The sequence below is a fragment of the Euleptes europaea genome, chromosome 4 (assembly GCF_029931775.1).
Source record: "Euleptes europaea isolate rEulEur1 chromosome 4, rEulEur1.hap1, whole genome shotgun sequence".
In the NCBI taxonomy this organism is placed as follows: Eukaryota; Metazoa; Chordata; class Lepidosauria; order Squamata; family Sphaerodactylidae; genus Euleptes; species Euleptes europaea.
The window spans coordinates 51,384,231-51,398,608 of NC_079315.1; the positions used below are offsets into that span (position 1 = coordinate 51,384,231).

The 14,378-nt window shown below is 40.5% G+C and overlaps 1 protein-coding gene across 1 annotated transcript in view; it reads right to left on the reverse strand.

Annotated features, from left to right (window-relative positions):
* The window catches only part of TRPM6 (transient receptor potential cation channel subfamily M member 6), a 116,390-nt gene that overhangs the window by 18,602 nt on the left and 83,410 nt on the right, over positions 1-14,378 (reverse strand). The window contains 3 exon segments of the mRNA XM_056848983.1: positions 844-926; positions 2,771-3,057; positions 4,097-4,162. Of these exon segments, the coding sequence (XP_056704961.1) occupies positions 844-926; positions 2,771-3,057; positions 4,097-4,162 (436 nt within the window).

A 14,378-nucleotide genomic window follows, 5' to 3' on the forward strand; every position in this document is an offset into this window, starting at 1 on the left:
AGTTCATTAGTGGTGCTAAGGAAGTAATTGCTGCATCTCCACTGCTGAGCTGCCAGTGCTGGAGGTGGACGGAAATGCGGGAATCATTTCTGCCCCCCACCCTCCCACTGAGTTGGCAAAGCTACAGGTGGTGGCTAGTGCTGGAGTCATAGTTGCCTCCACACTACTAAGCTGTCAGTGCTGGAGGTTGGGGGGCAGGGAGTTGCTTCCCCCAGCTAGCAACAGGTGGGAGTGACAAGCTGGGGTGAGAAAGAAGGAAATGAGTGACAGAAGGAATGGGGGAGAAAGAAAAAGGGGGAGATGAGTGTCAGAGAAGGAAGGGAAGAAAGAGCGAGGAAGAGTGTCAAAAGGGGTGGGGAAGAAAGAAAGAGGGAGGAATGAGTTTCAGAGAATAGGTGGTGGGAGAAAGGAGGAATGAGTATCAGAGAAGGCGTGGGGGGAAAAGAAGGGAGGATCAGTCACAAAGAAGAAGAGAAGAGGAAGTAAAGGAAGGGAAAGGGATGTCCCCTCCCTGCAAATTCCTTATGGGTCCCCAATTGTTGATATCTATTATTAATTAAGCAAATCTACAGAAATGTCTAAACATCATACCAAATATTTAATGTTCTGATGATATATTTAGAAAATCTTTTGACAAAGGCCCTTATAGATGACTACAATAAATAGATAACTATTTGTCAAGTGTTCTGTACTAGGATTATATATGCACAGTTCTGTACTAGGATTATATATGCACAGTACTATAGTTCATCATGGACACATAACTGGGGATCTCTCATAGAAGTAATGAATAATGATGGCTTTACTCTTTCTCACATAATTCATTACAAGCATCTGCCTTACCTTGGAGTATATGGAATGGTATGAGGCTTTACTTGGTTGAAGGTATGTATCAACTTCTGAGCTGCTCTTTGCTGTTGTATTTCCTAATAATAGTAAGAATTGTTATTAATGTATACTGTGCTTTTCCTAAAGCTAGTATTCACATTTCCTAAAGCTAGTATTCATATTATTCTACATTATACTAGTGGTTCCTACACTATTATTATCCTTGAATTATACAATAGAGAGTTGCAGATGAAAAATTGTGGCTTGCTTAAAGCCACCTGGTGAGTTCATAGCTGAGATACAACATGCATTGGATATTCCCGCTTCCTGACTATGATGCTATGGATTGGTAAGGAGGAAATCAAAGGTTATTTATAAACATTCATTTGTATGACATGAGAAATGCCTACACAAAGAGAGATGGAGGGAGGCGATTCTCATGGCTTTTCATCTCTAATATCAAAGACAATATTCTAAATTAGACGTTACCTTTATTATAAGTACAGACAGCCTAACTTGATGCAGATTTACTTTGAAGTAAGCCCCACTAACCTGGTTAGCACTGGCTCACCTGATCTTGTCAGATCTCAGAAGCTAAGCAGGGTCAACCATGGCAATTATTTGGATAATATTTGGATAATACTCCAAGGAATACCAGGGTCAGCACTCAGAGGCAGGCAATGGCAAATCACCTATGAACGTCTCTTGCTTTGAAAACTCCATCAGAGGTCACCAAGTCAGATGTGACTTGATGGCCAAAAAAAATAAAATAAAAAGTAGCCCTACTGAAGCTTATTTCCAATTAAGCATGCATAGGACTTCAGCTTTACACATCTTAGAGGTGTCTGCTATCCTTTATATAACTTCCCAGGAATGTCCCATGTACTAAGCCTGGACTTAGTTTCCTCACCTTACATATTTATGGTTGCACTTTTGGTCCCATCCCAGTTTAATTTGTTTCACCACATATTTTCATATATTCTTGTGGTATAGTAGAATGGCAAGGCAAGATAATTTCTTACAGATATCTCCCTTTTCCAGCTTATGTATCCCTAGATAATTTTAGAAACCCAACTGCCATTCCAGGGCCAAGTGTGGAGAGGAGGGCAGGGGCCAACAACCCATTAGTGTAACCATTGTTAAATAAGCAACCTGAACAACACAACATTAATCAGAACAATTTTATTTGGAGAAAATTGGCCACAACTTAATTGGCAACAGCTGAAATGCATTGGCGCAGCATGTGGGCTGTATCAGTGACATCATTTGACTCCAATGCTCCTGTTGTCATCCTACTACCAGCAAGCCTTCTGTAGTAGTATACAGATGATGAAACAAGGGTTTCACCTGGGCGTGAGCAATTTGATGATTCCCCCGTCACGTGGGAGGAGGCTGTTTGGACAGCCCCCGAGCTGGGCATGTCCTACCCTAAGCCTTTCCCAAAATCCCTTAATGGGATCCTGAAACAGGGGGAAAGGGGTGCGCAGGCCGCTTTCCCCAAAAACTGATTCTAGCCCCATGCTAAACATCACCCAAGTTGTGACAATTAACAATACTGTTAAAACCTTAAACATAGGGATGGGCAAAAACAGAGGCAAACTGAGGAGGTAGCAGCATGCCTCCTTATAACATTCCTGGGCAGACGAGAGGGAAAACACTCCCTCTGTCATCCAACCGATCAGCCCAGCCTCACCCCTGCCTCCTCCAGATAGACTTAATTTGAGCCTTTGGGGGAGGGCTGATTGGCTGGCTGTGCCAGCCAGGCCGAGCCCGAAGACCCAGGGGGGCTGAGCAGTGAGCCACTGCTCTTCCCCCTGCCACCACATGGGAGCCAGTCAGCTCCACGGCTTCCCCCACCCTCCTCCTCCCATCCGGAGCGGCCAACTGGGCTCCGGGCAAGCACCCAGAACCCACACTTTTACACATAATAATTCATACTCACTCTGAGGCAAAGGTGGAGTACTGTGTCCTCCTGGAAGATCTTTTGCCAATTCTGGACTACTACAGGAAGGAAAGACTTCACAATGAAGACTTGGCCTAACTTTAGTGCATCATTCTCAGACCAGGTGCAGACAACCTTCATAGCCCTCCTCAGGCCTCCATCCATTTTCTCCCGCGACAAAACTTGAATCATAGCAGCTATGCCACGCTGTGACCAGGATGACATACTTTTATCAAGGTTCAAAGGTGAACTCTCTTCTAATCTATAGACTGTCACTTCTTCACCAGCTAAAGCCAAAGGAAATTGGATAGATTTTAGAAAACTCTGTTGAACTAGACATACATCAAGCGATTTACATTCTGTATTCTTAAAGCAATTTATCACAAGGCAGATACCTCTCAATTGAAGAGGTAAAAATGTAATCTGGACAAGCTCTAGGGTTTCCTGGAGATAACCAAGCAACTATTAAACCTCTTAAAAAGAGTAAAGAGTCCTCATTAGGGATGCTGCAAATCTCACTGTAAAGGTGTTCAGCAGTCAAATATCGTATGTTTGACACAATTAGACCAGGAGCTGCTCTGGTGGTTCAGAAGCAGACACACAGATGACCTGTGGATAAATTGGGAGTTGGTTTCTGATATCCAGCCTGAGATCTCAGAGATCAACTGAGAGGCTGCTTCTCATACTCTGCCAAGCTTCACACTCCCAGTCTTGCACTGAAGTTGGGGGGGGGGGGTAAACAGAAACGGATTCACTGCTAATACTACTGATCATTTGAAAGTTGACTTCTATTCTCTTCTCCCCTCAAAATTTCTTGTTGTGCCTGTAATACTGGGGTGTGATAAGAAGTTTCCTGTTCATCCTGAATAGGCAGAAAGAAGCTGTCAAATAATTGGCTCTCTTACTGTGACTAGCACTCAGGGCCTGACTAGAAATTATAATGGTCACACATCCTACCCATGACTGCCAATGCCATTTTAGAGAAGAATTTGGCAATTTAAAAATGCCAAGAGGGTCAGATCATGATCTGGCCCATGGTGCATGATCTCCCCCGCCCCCGCCCAGCATCACCTTTTCAAGTGCTGAAACAGTCAGCACTTCAAAAAGCACATGGAAAAGAAACAAGATTGCCAGCTCCAGCTGTGCCCACTGATCAGACCCTTGCAGCATTTTAAAATGGCCAAATTCTTTTCTACAATGGTGTCAGTGGCCCTGGGTCAGACTAGTGGCTGCCATAATATCTACTTTGGCTCTCATACAGAGCTGAAACAGCATGTTTTCAAGCATCCTTAGTCCTCATTAATTAACACAAAAGCTGATACTCACCAAAGAGCTGCACAGGTGTAAAAGGTATTGTTTGAGCTAATCTCATTAAATTGTTCCTTTCGACAGCTGCAGAGTGAGAGAGAGGGGAGGATCATCCATACTTCTTAGCATATTTACTCATATTTTCCCCAAGAAATATTTGATGATGCTTAAATATAATATTATAAAACTGTGCTTCTAACGTGCTTAATTGGTGTGCCTGATAGAGTATGTTACAGTAATACTTGCAAGCTTTCCAAATATCAGCTTCCCAATGTATCCATATTAACTAGCTGCAAGTTGCCTGCCCTAGTCCACGAAGAAGCTGGGCAAGGGGCATTCAAATGCTATGCACAGAATATGCATAACCAATACTCTATTTAAGTAATCATCACAAAGGAGTAAACAAACAGGGTTTATTTAAATCAACACAGGAATAGAGATGTATGTGGGGGGATTTTTCCTCCAGGAAATAAAGGAAATTCCAGGGGGAAATAAAATATCCAGTTCCAATTCCAGTGGAAAAAGAGCTCCTGTATGCAAATAAGCATTTAGGTATAAGTTGATTATAGCTTGGGACGCATCTTCAAGGCAGCCATTAAATAATGAGCTATGGATAAAGTAACAGCCTTATTTTTACCAGACAGCATATATATTAAATGATAATTGTGTGAACATACTGGAAAGTGTGAGATCAATGGAGTAATAAAAGATCTTATAGGAGAATATAAACAACAGCTGAATACAAAATAGGTAAGTGCTTCTGTCTTTGCTTTTCCAAATAGACAGACTTCCTGTTCAATTGGACTATCTAAGAATCTGCCAAATAATTCATTGAAGAGTAAGGCATTGTATCTGGCCAAGAAGAAGAGCCTTCAAAAGGTTGGAATAGTTAAGAATTTTAAATAATCCGGAAGCACTGGAAAAGAAGCTCATTCCCCAGAAAGAGGGTGCACAGCTCCTTTTGGCATCACTATATAATTCAAGATGGTCCCTTCATTCTAAATCTGTTAAGTATCTTACTCATATCTAAAGAGAGATCTGCGGGAAAACTTGGATAAGGAATCTGTAAGCTTGGAAGTCTTTCATCTACTGTCTTTGTCCAAGAAGACACAAAAGGGTCAAGCTCAGTCCATTTTAAAAAGATCAGGAAGAAAATCCTGGTCTAGTAGAAAAAATCTGAATTTCACCACAGCTTTCCATGTTAACAAGGAGATGAAACCAAGACCAGCCTCTAAATAGAAGTTGGAATTTGAAATACAATTAGGCACTTGAAAAATAGCACATAGAAATTTTGATTGTAGAGATTCAATTTTAGAGGAAAGAGCAGAAAACCAAATTGGAGCGCCACAAAACAGAAAGGATCTGATTTTTTTTTTTTTTTTTTTTTGCCTTATAGATTTCTGGAGCAAAAGGAATAATTGCTCTCCAGAATAATAAATTGCCCTCTAGAATGATAAAAGAATCTCATAATTGCCCCTAAATGTACTTTAGTAGACTTAAGAAGATGGAAAATAATGCAAATTTCCATTTATTGGAAGAGGCAAAATAAATGCCTAAGTAGATCAAATTCGACACTTGCTCAATCCTATGCCCATCCAGAATCCAATGGTTTACTTTTCTTCATGATGGATATTTCTGAAAACACATTATTTTGGATTTCGCATAATTAATAGTAAGCATATTATCATGACAGTCAAAACAAAAGCTTGGAGAAGATGTCTTAATCCTACCCTCGAGCAAGAAAGAAGGGCTGCATTATCTGCATTAAGTAGAATTGGTATTGGGTGAGCAGCCAAACTAGGAAAATGAGAATGGTTGGCTTGCAATGTATTTGGTAAATCATATAAGTAGAGGTTAAATTGATCTGGGGCCAAAATAAATCCCTGTTTAACTCCTTTTGCATCCAGGAACAGGTTTGAGAAATAACCAGTTATGGGACATCTTATTTTCATGGAAGTTGAAGTGTGTAAAGAAACAATCAGATGTAATACTTGTTTAGGAATTCCCAGCTGATTTAATTTGTTCCAAAGAGGGAGATATTATCAAAGGCCGCTTTGAGACCCATAAAAGCAGTAAACCATTTCCCCTTAGGATATGATAAATAATAGTAGCAAGAAAGACAATTTGTTCTGGACCTGGTATTGACAAGTTGCAACTCCAGCTATGAAGTTTTAGTTGTAGATAGCTGTATACAGTTTTCCTGATAACAGAACAACTGGTCTATATCAGAATAACAAATACATCTCATCATTTTTCAGGAATTTTACCAGTTGAGTCTACCAGAGCAAATAAACGTTGTAAAATTAGAGCCCACCACTCACAGTATGTTTTTAAAAAGTTCTGGAGGAATCCAATCTGGGCCAGGAGTCTTACCAGACTTTAATCCTTCAATTAAGGAAAATATTTCCTCTACTTCAACCGAAGACCAGTTGGAAAGATTATCCAGAGGTAAAGTAAAAAATGGAAGTGTAATGGGTTCTTTTTCGTTTAAAAGTGTAGTGAAATAGTTTCGTCAGAATTCCATTGAAATGTGTGGAGATTTTTCGTTAGTAAAAGGTTTGTTACTTGTGTTTATCACTCACCCAAAGGTTTTACTATCACAATATCGTGAAGCATGCAGCAGTTTTTGCCAGTGTAGAATGTAATAAAAAAATTCCTTTTATGGACATATTGACAGCATTGTTTTTTATAGGTTAGATATTGCAGTAGAAAATCTTGAGCATCTGATCTTCAGAACTTAGATAAATACAATACTATAGCATGCTTTAAGTTGTGGCAAACAGCATTAAACAAAGGAGGGCCATGTTCAGATTTTTTCTTTGATTTCATGATTGTGCAAAAAAGAACCAAAAGAGATGTGAGCTGTTCATAGAACTGAATCACCTTTTCAGGAGAACCCTTAATAATAGTTTCTCTTAAGTCTCCAAGAATTGGGGACTTCAAAGGGGTCAGTCTTCTGGGCCATAACTAAGGACCATTTCCTGGCTCTGGCAGATGTTGCTAGAACTCAGATTACTTTTTTCATAGTTATCTACAGAGGTTGAATTGATATTCCCTAGCCTTAATTCTAAAAGCAAGGGAGCATGATCACTGTCATAAAGGTAACCATGAGAAAATGTAGAAATCAGCTCTGTAATATTACGGGATACTCAAATATAATAAACAATACTGCATCATCTGTCTGAGATATAAGTGAAATCTCCTTTGCTATCAAAATTTTGATTCCCGTTAATAATCGTAAGACCAAACTGAACAACAAAATTTATCAAACATTGGCCACCAAAATTAACTTGTTAATCTTTAGCTTTCCGCTGGCCAAGTATTACTTTAGTAATTGAGGGATACCATCACCAAAAAGGAGATTTTCAGCACAATCCTGAAGGGGGGGCCTGAATCGGCATAGGAGCTGGCGTGACCCCATGCTGACATAAGTGCAAATTTATCTCGGGATAAGGGGCACTTACACTGGTACGGGCCGGCATTCGTGTCGGCACTGGTAAGCCATACCGCTGTGTGTGGCTCCGCCAGCAGTGCAGCCAAGCCAGGAGTGAGATCTCGGAAGTGGGAGCCCATGCCAGCATGTGGGGGGGGATTCCAGGAGGCAGAGGTGCCTTTAGGCACCATCCTAACCCCTTTTGCCCCGGGAACACCCCCTCGAGTTGCAGCATTGCTACACCACATTTTTTGGGTGCTTTCTATGGGGGAATTTTCCCCATTGTACATTTTAAATAGTTTTATTTTCTCCACAGCGGCCAAGAAGCCTCTGTGGAGATGCCACAGCTGTGCTGCTCCCAGCTGCTGTGCATCCACGCACCCTCTTCAGGAATGGGCTGTTTGTTTAACATCCAGTGGAGTTGCCTATACAGTTATTCATATCTCCACAGACAATCCAAGGATGATCTGGGCAAATCGACTGTGTTCATAGACACAACTCGGTCAATTTCTTCTATTGGGCAGCTGTTTCTAAATTAGAGGGCTGGGGATGTAAATAAGCATTTATAACTATTAATTTTAGTTGTAAATGATATATAATATTTTTCCTTGATTGTAATGAAGGAATTAGTATGCAACAAGTAGATTATTACTAGATATAATATAAAATAACATTAAGATTAGAATTCTAAATGCAAAGGACTAAACAAGTAAATAGAAAGGGAGGAGGATGAAGGGGAAGTTTTCATTTATTTAATTACTTAATAATGATATATTTTCAACACTATACTTTGTTAAGAATGTCTATGGAGTTATTTTTGAACATCTGTTGAAAAGCTTATATATTATTTTATGGAAAATATAAAAAAATTAAAAAGAATTACTATTAATTTTAGCAAATATATTGAAAGTAAACTTGCTTACGCCACCATATCCTTAATCAGAGACTAACTTTCAATTCGGTGTTACTTTCCCATTACAATGAAATCTATTTCTTTGCTTTAACTATATATGTGTCATTTAGAGCTTAGTTAGCATATACAACTTCATGTTATACACTCTCAATGAATAAAATTTTGTCTTAACAAACATTTCAATAAGTTCAAAGAAAAATATTTCATAGGAATATGTTTCAGCACTCTCCAAAATTTCCCAATTTTTCAATTGGGAAATTTTAAAAAATGTCTTTGGGACAAAAAAAATGTCGTCCCCCCCCATATTTCTTGGGGTTTTTTGCCAGGACTTCACAACTCTCAATAAGAGCCTGCCTTTCTATCTATATAGCTAACAGATACTTGCTAAATGTGGGAAAATATTAACCATTAATGCTTTTGTATATGTTTATATTGTTAACACATTGGTGGGGGAGATACAAATGAACATAAGGAACTGAAAGCTTCAGGAAACAATGCATACTCCAATTTGAGAATTAATTTTAGAAATTCTCCTATTTAAGCCAGAACAAGAAGGAATAAAATGGTATATAGTGAAATTCCACAACAGTAAAGAAACAGAACGGGGGGATTTCATTTTAACTGTGCTGATTCTGTAATAACTTGCAAAAGATTCCTGTGTAAAATCTAAAATGACGATGGACTATAAGGACATCTGCTGGTAGTTTTTGAAAATTTCATCTTCCCCACTGAGAAACAGCAGTCCCTCTACTGGTACATATTCCACTGAAGAGTTTAAAATATAACTGACAGATTCTAGAGGGATAACCCTGTTGCTACAACAAAAACAGAAAGAGATCTTGTGGAACTTTAAAACCTAACCGTTGTTTTATGGCATAAGCTTCTGTGGACTAGAGCCCATTTCACCAGATGCATGGTGTATTCTCAGTTGACAGACTGTATATATCTGCTAACTGAAGATTGGGTTCACACATCTGATGAAGTAGCTTTTTCTGCAATAAATCTACTAGCTTTTAAGATGCTTCTTTTTGTTAAAAGGGTAGTGTGATTGATCAAAGGCCAAATGATGGGATTTAGGCTGGAGATCAGAAAAATAACTATGGCTGTTACCGCACTAGGTATTCCCAGCGATGTATTAAGAGTTTGAAAATGTTATAAAAAAACATCGCTTTAAAGGGTTTTTGGGATGCCACGGCTAAAAAATGGTTGGAAGGCGTCTTCACAACTAAAGGGGCCAAACAAAGTGCGAACAGTATTTTTTATAACAGTTTCAAACTCTTAATACATCGGTGGGAATACACAGAAAGTGCGAACAGTATTTTTTATAACATTTTCAAACTCTTAATACATCGCTGGGAATACCTAGTGTGGTAACAGCCCAAAACTATCAGTGGTATAAAAACTTTGGAATAGTCTGTATAGACAATCATGGGAGCAAAATATATCTCCTGACTGGTCAGTTTTATTCCAAAGTGTGGCAAACCCTGGGGCATATGAGTATATTTTGAGGAATTGATTTATAGTGCATTGTATTTAATAAACCTGCAGTTTTGCTCTCTTGAACACTGAGTCTCTGCCTTATTTCTTTCTTTGTTAATCTGAAGCTTGATAAGAAGAACCCTGTGCTGTTATGGTATCCTAATAGGCCCTAAGCTACCCTGGGACACCCCACAAGGTGTTCAGGACTGGAGCTAGTGTGCAAAGGATGTAACAGTGCTGTGTAGCCAGAGACTAAAGGGGTCTCCTGCATCTTGTTTGTGACAATGCTGTAGCAAGCTGACTTGGCTGAATTCAGAATTGTTGTACCATACTTTCCCTTGAAAGGAATGTTGCTGCTTTTCCCTGAAGACAAAAGAAGACCAAGACCAGCTTTTGGCATTTCTATAGTTTTTCCTGCAGTAGATCACAAGCATCCCAGATCTCATCACCCCTATTCAGATGTACCCCTAATCCTGTCCTGTAGTCAGCCTAGCCCTCTGACTTACTTCTTCCGAACCCCATTTTAATTTCCAATTCTATATCTCAATGCTTGGATACTTAAATCCCAAGTTCCTAAACATCATTTCTGATGACCTTATTTACGGCACCCTCTTAATCCAATCTCGAGTAATCAATCCTTTGTCACTTGCAATGACCAGCCATTCCCAGACATTGCCAAGCATACCCTCCAGCTACATTTAGAGGTATAAGTATAGCCCCATTGGCCACAGTAAAATTTCTACCACTTTCCTGGATCCAAACTGTGAGTCACGATACTTGCATGTATCATTTTCCTTGCTAGTGGTCGCAACTTGCTTTCTTGCAGCTGCCTATATTCTGGATCTCGCTCTTCAGGAAGGTAACTATAACCCCCCTGGAATTCTTTTATCCTTATGACCACCCCCTCAAACCTTTGCTTTCTTAGCTTTGTATAAATTGGGAATTGTGTGTGTGTGTGCCACGAATTTGATTACTTTTAATACAATCTTTAAAATTCATAAAGTGTTTCGTTATTGGGGCTTTCCATTGCTTTGCTCATCTGGCATGTCAAATTGGTTCAAAGATCCCCACACCAGCCTCTTGCAAAGCTCTCTCTCCAGCTAATTTCCCCCAATAAAAGGAAAGCCCTGTGCTTAGCATAACAGTGCTAAATTTATTACTATTATGTGTGGGAGGGTTCTGACTGCCCACAGGCCCTACTATGGCCTATATGTTACAATTAAGCTCGCCATCTGATATACGTTGATCTTTATTTATTGATTTAATAGGCCAGGTTTTAATCATGATTTTAGCAAGATTTTACTGTGTTTTATTGTAGAAATTATAAGATTGTGTGAGCTGCTCTGAGCCCAGCTTTGCTGGGGAGGGCTGGATATAAGCTTAATAAAATAACATAAAATAAATTGATGGGGGTTCAAGCGGAAAGCCTGATCAACTTCACTTTGGATCTCCAGAACCCTTAGAATTTATTTCTAACATGGGTGAGGGTAGGCCAGGGCATGTCCCCCACTATGTCCTCCCCCCCAGGTCATCAGCCCACCAAGGCTGTTCCCAATGTCCTTAATAGCTAGTCTGCCCTGACCTTACCCATGAGTTAAACCTGGGATTGTTTCATCTCATTCCCAATGTTTGCTGCCCCACTTGAGCACTGAACTGGACAGCTTTGTGATTGTGTAGAAACTATGGTAGATAGGTTTTATTCCTTTATGCATTCAGCTGCTTTTGTATCAGCCCAACAAGGAAAATCATTCCCCAAGGGTCAGACTTGGGTCAATTCACTGACTCCCCCCCCCCAGTAACACAGGAAAGGGGGGAACTATGACTTTTTTGAAGCTGTACAACAGGGGTGGGGAACATCAAACCCAGGGGCCATTTAAGGCCTGTGAAATCATTTGGTCTGGCCCTTCGTGGGTCCTGGTAGATCTCTACCTCAGAAGGATCTAAGACTGGTGATCCGCCCCCTCCCACAGACAGGAATGGCCTCTATTCAAGGCAGATGTGAGTTTGTTTTGCTGAGAAAAGGAACCTTTTTCCCCCTTGCAGAAGAGTCGTTAGCTATGGAGCTGCTAGGACCACCCAAGAAACTGGGTTAACCCTTTCCCACCCAGGCCATGGTGAAATGTATTCCCTCTGTACTACAAGAAGGCTGGGGACAGAAGTGGCAACAATGAAGGGGTTAAAGGGGGCAGGGCCAGAATGCACGGGGGGGGGGGGAGTTCTTAGCCAGTGTGTCCTCATTTCATCCCTGAAGGCAGAGGTGGCAGGAGCCGGCTGTAAAATCTAGCCCCGACCATGGGAAGCAGGAGCAACTCCTGTGTGCAGCTGGACGGCTACGCCTGGCTGGTGCAACAGACCATATTGTGCCACCAGGTGGGCAAGTGCGCCACCAGTTGGACGCTTGCCTGCTTGCCTGCACCGGGGGGGTCATCTGGGGCAGTTGCCTGCTTGGGGCTTGGTCGGCTAATTTTTAAGTTGATAATTTTGTATGGCCCACGAATGATCTTATAAATATCCAAATGGCCCTTGGCGGAAAAAAGGTTCACCACCCCTGTTGTACAAGAAAATGTATATGCAAACAGTTTTACATCTAGACAGATCAGCTGCCATTAACAGTTCTGTCAGACACATACAAAAACTAAAATGGCAAGACACAATTTTTTCTTCATGACAATATGTATTTTCACATAATTTATCCTTTAAGTAATTGAAGGAGTGTGCAGTGCACAGCAGGGGAGGGTTATGCTTTTCTGCGCATGTGCAGATACAGAAAACAACACAGCTAACAGGCTGTGTTACAACTGTTCACAAGCTGCTCATCAAATGGAAAGCTTCATGACTGCAACATGCATTCATGATGTGAGACAAACTAACAGTGCTTGAGCACATCCTGCCATAATTAAAACTGATGCAGGTCACTCGGCTTGTTTACTGTTGCAACTTATACTAAAGTACTCCTTGGTCTTTTATGCATGGGTTGGATCTCCCTGCTTGGGCCTGGGTTCATTGCACATTAAAGTAACCCAGGTTGGGGAAAACTGTATGCATTGGCTTGAATGATCAGGGACAAAACTGTGTGCTAATCGAGCCATGAGTACAGAAAAGCAGTCTCCCAAGCTCAAATCAAGTCCAACCCCTTTAAACGCTACTCTGTAATTGGCTTACCGTGAGAGAAGATTTCCTTCCCCCCAAACCCAACAGCTGCATAAAAAAGCATTTTAAGAAAAAAACAAAACAAAAAAAATGGAGCAATCTGAAAGAAGGGGGGGGGATCCAAGCCTCGTTTTTAAAAGGCCTTTATTTTGCTCAGAAAGAGCTCCGAGGTAGCAGGAAGCAGGAAACACTAAAATCCCCACCTCTTTACACACTGCTTCGTGATTGGCTGTGAGAGAAGCCAATCTTCTGTGTTTCCCCCTAATGCAGTGTGCATGCTCTGTGACTCCGGAATGAGCCAGGATGAACGGTTTAATTTGGGCCAGAAGAGGAATGGGAAAAGCCGGGTTCATTTTGCGTCGAAACAGCGTTTAACTTCCAAGGAATGAGATAGCATGCATGCTGAAAAATTTGATCCTGGCTGAAACAGGGAATAAAGGAGGTTAAAGCGACCATGCATAAAACACCCTTGTTCATGAACCCATGCAGGGATAAGGGCACTTTCCTCATTCTGTTTCTTTATTGTCATTGTATTTCACTCTACACTTCGTTATTTGTCTTTGACTCTGTCTTACCTAGGAGCATTTCTAAAATTAATTCCCAAATTGAAACATGAATAGATTGCTGTAACTTTCCATTACTTCTGTTCCTTTGCATCTTTTTTCTCCTCTGTGTTAACAACATGCCTGTGTACATTGGCAAAACAGTCTTAATAGGATCATAATACAATTTCATTAAGATTCTTTTTGTGTAGTGTTCTACAATTGCACAGTTGTGCTACTGTGTATTTGTAAAACACTGTGGAAAATCAACTTGATACAACCATGTGCACAATGACTCAAAATATTGCAAGAAAACAATCTGTAACAATATATACACATAAACATTGGTAACTTAGAGGGGGAAATATGTAACAACAGAAAGCTGATGCTGTGGCAAACTGTGTAGGAGTTGGGAAATCAAAAATAGATATAAGGGATATTCCTAATGCATTGGTTCCACACTGGGGACATGACTGGGTACATTCAGAACTTCAAAGTCCAAGGTGAAATTTGGAATAAAGAAAATTTTGGAAACATCCCTAGGCACACATGGCACAGAACACCTTGTTCATCCTTATTAACTGTAACTCTGGCACATGATGGGAACTGCACGAGTATGCAATAAAGATTGTATTTTCATCACAAGCAGGAGGTGCGGTTGTGTCTGTGTTTTCAGGAACAAATTCTCAATTCCCAGTGATGTCTTTGGCTGTAGCTCTCATTTGTTCCCTCCCAATATTTATTTTTTCCCCTTACATTTTTTTAACAATTATTTGATATGGA